The sequence below is a fragment of the Panthera onca genome, chromosome B2, assembly GCF_046562875.1.
Source record: "Panthera onca isolate mPanOnc1 chromosome B2, mPanOnc1 haplotype 2, whole genome shotgun sequence".
NCBI classification, from domain to species: domain Eukaryota; kingdom Metazoa; phylum Chordata; class Mammalia; order Carnivora; family Felidae; genus Panthera; species Panthera onca.
This window is the reverse complement of record NC_138343.1, coordinates 1,432,199-1,437,804: the sequence shown is the minus strand read 5'-3', so window position 1 is coordinate 1,437,804 and position 5,606 is coordinate 1,432,199. Positions and strand designations below refer to the sequence as shown.

The window sequence follows — 5,606 nt, the reverse complement described above, 5'->3', positions numbered from 1 at the left end:
AGTTTGCAATTGCCCACCTATGGTCTCTCAGGTTGTCCTGGTTTCTCCGTGGTATACTCAGTCTCTTTTCCTCCCAGACTCTTGGGGTTCAAAGTCCTTTGACCTCAGCTCTTCATTGTTTGGAAGATACAGGAAGTATGGATCCCCCTACTTCTCTGCCATGTTGGCTGTCCCTCAGAAATCATAAATTTAAACATATTGTGTTTCAGTCATTATTCTTACTGATGCTAATTGCCCCCACTTTGGGAAGTAGACACCCCTTCAATATGGTTCCTAATTTCCTTATTCCCTCTTTCCTTCCTTCCCTCTTTCCATCCTTCCTTCCTTCCTTCCTTCCTTCCTTCCTTCCTTCCTTCCTTCCTCCTTTTGTAAGTTGTTTTCCACCACAAAAGCCCTGCTGGCCATATCAGGTAGATAGAAGGGGATGTTATTTACCATAGAAGTGGCAAGTCTGGGAAGAAATAAATGAGTGTCCAGTGTAATCCTATATTAAAGTAAACTTCCATGTGAAATATTTTCTTAATATTTGTACATATATCCATTACTGTATTTAACCACATTTCATAATTGTATATTTGCTTATCTGTGACCCTGATTAATCTTGAAGCTTTTTAAGTGTGTGAATTTAGCTTACTTTATATATCTGTGTCTCTGTCTCTTTGTAATTTCTGTGTACTTCCTACTTCTTTACAAAGTCCATGCCTAGTACAATCCTAGTACATGGTAAACATCCAATAAATGCTCTTTGCATAAATGAATCAATTCATGTTGGTGAAGGTCAATACTATTTCTCTATCTCTTTTCTGTCAAACTCATGCCTTTGTTTACCATTTTTCTACATACAGTATTCTTTTTATTGCGCTCTTTACATCTTTGTTTCTTAAAGTGTAGATTAGAGGATTAAGGGTGGGTGTGACGATTGTGTAAAAGAGAGTAAGGAACTTCCCCTCATCTTGGGATGTGCTATTCTGTGGCTTCATGTACATATAAATGACTGTTCCATAAAAGAGAGTTACTACTGTGAGGTGGGAACCGCATGTATTAAGGACCTTATGCCACCTTGCTGTTGACTTGATCCTCACAACAGCTTGAGTGATAATTGCATATGAGATCAGAATTAGTGATAGAGGTACTAGAAGAAATATCACTCCAAGAGCAAAGACTACAATCTCAATTACTTTTGAGTAGACACAAGCCATCTTGACCAAGGCTGGCATCTCACAGAAAAAATTATCGACCTCCCGGTGCCCACATCTTGGCAACTTCAAAGTCAGGGAGCAAAGAATGAAGGCACTACCGAGACCACCTAACCAGGCGGTGAGCACCATCTTCTGGCAAAGCTGAGGGTGCATTATTATTGTGTAGTAAAGAGGTTGACAAACAGCAGCATAGCGGTCATAGGCCATCACAGCCAAGAGAAGACATTCTGTCGCTCCCAAGTCAAGGGCAAAGAAGAATTGGAGCACACATCCTCCGTAGGTAATAGACTTTGTTGGACCCCATAGATTAACCAGCATCTGTGGGATGATGCTAGTTGCATAACAGAGGTCCAGAAAAGACAAATTGGATAGGAAGAAATACATGGGAGTATGGAGCTGGCTGTCTAGTTTAGATACAAGGATGATGGTTGTGTTTCCTACCAGAGTCACAATATAGAAGATGAAGACAACCCCAGAGATGATGTGTTCTAATTGGGGCCAATCAGAAAACCCCAGCAGGATGAAATCTGTCATGGAACTTCTATTGTTTGTGTCCATGGCTCCTTATGAAGATCTAGAAGACAATAGTATGGTAATAAAAAATAGTATTATTCTTAGGTAGAAATAAAAATTTCTAAAGTTTCCCATGAGTATCCCAAGTTCACTTCTTTGTGTTCTCTCTCCCATTTGGAGCACCTCTTTTAACAGTTTCTCTGTGTTCAGTGCCCAAAGCCTCTCTGTTTACTTATAACCAGAGTGGTCCTAAAAATAATATGGTAAACCCAGTCACACTGAATTGTAAGTCATTGAAAAGGCTTAATATGCCATGACACCTATGGTTATGGGTAATTTGGTTAAATGATAAATCCATAAAATTATATATTTTAAGAGTTTCTCATATTTTGACTTGTTCATTATTGAAATTATGACATTAACATCACTTGGCATGACTTTTACCCCCCATATCAAAGGAGTGGGGTTTGAAGTAAAAAGTTATATAACCTATTATGTTGGCATAAGCGTCACCATTTGGTAGCAGAATCACTTTCCATATTCACTTACAAATGTCTGCATTTTAGCCATTATCATCACCATCACCACCAACCACCTCCTCCTTTTTCCCCTTCCATTCAACATTGCTGACACTGCTGTTCCTTTACCAACTTTGGTATTATGCACTATACTGTCCTTTTACGGTGCATGAGTTTTTGGTTCCAGGAAAAAATCTTTCTTATTAACCTTTATTTCCATGTACAGAGGCTTTGTGTTTCTTGGAATACCTTTCATGGCTGCCAGTACACCATTTAAATAGCCATACTGATTTGTTTGATTTAATAGTTAAATATTAAACTAATTTCAGAAGCATCTGGTTACCACATACACATAGCACCTCCTTATATTAGCTTCTACTCACCTGGTAATTCAGCAAATTAGCAAGATAGGTAACTCGAACAAAAAAACTCATTGAACAGTCATTGAATTGGTTTTTCCCATGTAATCTACCAATTAATGAATCCTCTGTTTGTTGTTCTTTTTTGGAACTCTATAGGTAAAATCTCATTTCAATTCTAAAAGAAAAGAGAAAAGGGATAAAGAATAAAGAATACCATTCTCTTCAAGTGCACATGGGAGATTCTCTAGGATAGATCATACACTAGGTCACAAATCAGGCCTCAATAAGTACAAAAAGATTGAGATCATATGACCACAATGCTATGAAGTTTGAAGTTAACCACAAGAAAATATTTGAAAAGGCTAAATATACATGGAGGTTAAACAACAACATAATAAAGAATAAATGGGTCAACAAGGAAAATAAAAAATACTTGGAAAGAAATAAAAATCAAAACATGATGTCCAAGGGGTGTCTGGGTGGTTCAGTCGGTTAAGCATCTGATTTCAGCTCAGGTCATGATCTCCATTCATGAATTCAAGCCCCACATTGTGTTTTGTGCTGACAGCTCAGAGCCTGGAGGCAGCTTTAGATTCTGTGTCTCCCTCTCTGTGCTCCTAACCCGCTCACATTCTGTGTTTCTCTCTCTCTCTCTCAAAAATAAATAAACGTCAAAAAAAAAAAAACAACAAAAAAGCCCCAAAAACATGATGTCCAAAACTTTTAGAATGCAGCAAAAGCTGTCTTACGAGGGAAGTATGTTGCAATACAGTCCTACCTCAAGAAGCAGGAAAGATCCCAAATACACACCCTAACCTTACACCTAAAGGGGATAGAAAAAAACAACAATCTAAGCCTAAAGCTAACAAAAGAAGGGAAATAATAAAGATTAGAGCAGAAATAAATCATATAAAAACTTAAAAAAAGAGAACAGAGTAATATATTAAGGAGCTGGTTCCTTGCAAAAGTTAATAAAATTGATAAACACCTAGCCCGACTCATCAAAGGGAAAAGAGTAAGGACACAAATAAATGAGATTACTAATGAGAGGGGAGAAATAACAGCCAACACCACAGAAAGGGAAACAAATATAAAAGAATATTATGAAAAAAAATATGCCAACAAATTAGACAACTTGGAAGTAATGGATAAATTACAGAAACATATACACTACCAAAAATGAAACAGGAGGAAATAGAAAACTTGAACAGAATGATAATCAGAAAAGAAATTAAATTAGTAATAAAAAATCTTCCCCAAACCAAAAATCTGAAAAGCCAGATGGCTTTCCAGGGGAATTCTACCAAACATATAAAGAAGAGTTAATACCTATTTTTCTAAACTATTCCAAAAATTACAAATGGAAGGAAAACTTCCAAACTGTTTTATGCAGCCAGCATTACCTAAATTCCAATACTACAAAAAGGCCCCACTTCAAAGAGAATTACAGACCAATAACCCTGATGAACATGGATGCAAACATTCTCAACAAAATAGTAGTCAGTAAAATTCAACAGTACATTAAAAGAATGATTCACTATGATAAAGTGGAATTTTTTCCTGGGTTTCAAGAGTTGTTCAATATTGGCAAATCAATCAATGTGATACACCACATTAATAAAAGGGAGCATAAAAACCATATGACCCTTTGGTTGGCACAGAAAAAACATTTGACAAAATACAACATTCAACATGATAAAACCCCTCAACAAAGTAGTTATAGAGGGAATATATCTCGACATCATAAAGGCCATATACAAAAGACCCACAGCCAATATCCTCAATGGGCAAAAGCTGAGAGTTTTTCCTATACAGTTAGGAAAATGACAGGAATGTCAACCCTCACTACTGTTATTTAACATTTACTGGAGTCCCAGTGTCAGCAATTGACAACAAGAAGAAATAAAAGGCATTCAAATCACCAAGGAAGAAGTTAAACTTTCACTATTTGTGGATTACATGATACTCTATGTAGAAAATCTTAACGACAGAACTAAAACATTGCTAGAAGTGAGATATAAATTCAGTAATATCACAGGCTACAAAATCAATGTACAGAAATCTGTTGCAGTTTTATACCCCAAAAATTAGCCAGCAGAAAGAGAAATCAAGGAATCAAATCCCAAATACAATACATAAGATACCTAAGAAATAACCTAAAAAAGAGGCAAAAGATCTGTATGCTGAAAACTATAAAACAATTGGGGCGCCTGGGTGGCGCAGTCGGTTAAGCGTCCGACTTCAGCCAGGTCACGATCTCGCGGTCCGTGAGTTCGAGCCCCGCGTCAGGCTCTGGGCTGATGGCTCGGAGCCTGGAGCCTGTTTCCGATTCTGTGTCTCCCTCTCTCTCTGACCCTCCCCCGTTCATGCTCTGTCTCTCTCTGTCCCAAAAATAAATAAAAAACGTTGAAAAAAAAAATTAAAAAAAAAAACAAAAACAAAACAAAACAAAAAAAAAAAACTATAAAACAATTATGAAAGAAATTGAAGATGACACAAGGTAATGTAAAAATATTCCCTGCTCATGGATTGGAAGTACAAATATTGTTAAAATGTCTATACAACCCAAAACAATCTACAAAATTAAGGCAATGCCTATCAAAATAACCACAGCGTTTTTCACAAAAGTTGAAGAAACAGTCCTATAATTTGTATGGACCACAAAAGACTTTGAAGCCAAAACAATCTTGAACAAGCAAAGTAAAACTGTAGGCATCACAATCCCGGACTTTAAGTTATCTTACAAGCTGTGGTGACCAAGATAGTATGGTACTGGCACAAAAACAGACACATAAATCAATGGAACGAAATAGAACACCTTGTAGAAAACAAAGCTGGAGGCATCACAATCCTGGACTTCAAGCTGTATTACAAAGTTGTAATCATCACGTCAGTATGGTACTGGCACAAAAACAGACACTCAGATCAATGGAACAGAATAGAGAACCCAGAAATTAATCCACAAACATATGGCCAACTAATCTTTGACAAAGCAGGAAAGAGTATCCAATGGA

General features: G+C 36.9%; 1 protein-coding gene across 1 annotated transcript; it reads right to left on the bottom strand.

Moving 5' to 3' along the window:
- Positions 1-824: 824 nt before the first annotated feature.
- On the bottom strand, positions 825-1,757 carry LOC132666381 (olfactory receptor 2W1-like). The gene has a single exon (XM_060614494.1). It carries the CDS (start codon positions 1,755-1,757, stop codon positions 825-827), a length of 933 nt encoding a protein of 310 aa, XP_060470477.1.
- Positions 1,758-5,606: the final 3,849 nt, after the last annotated feature.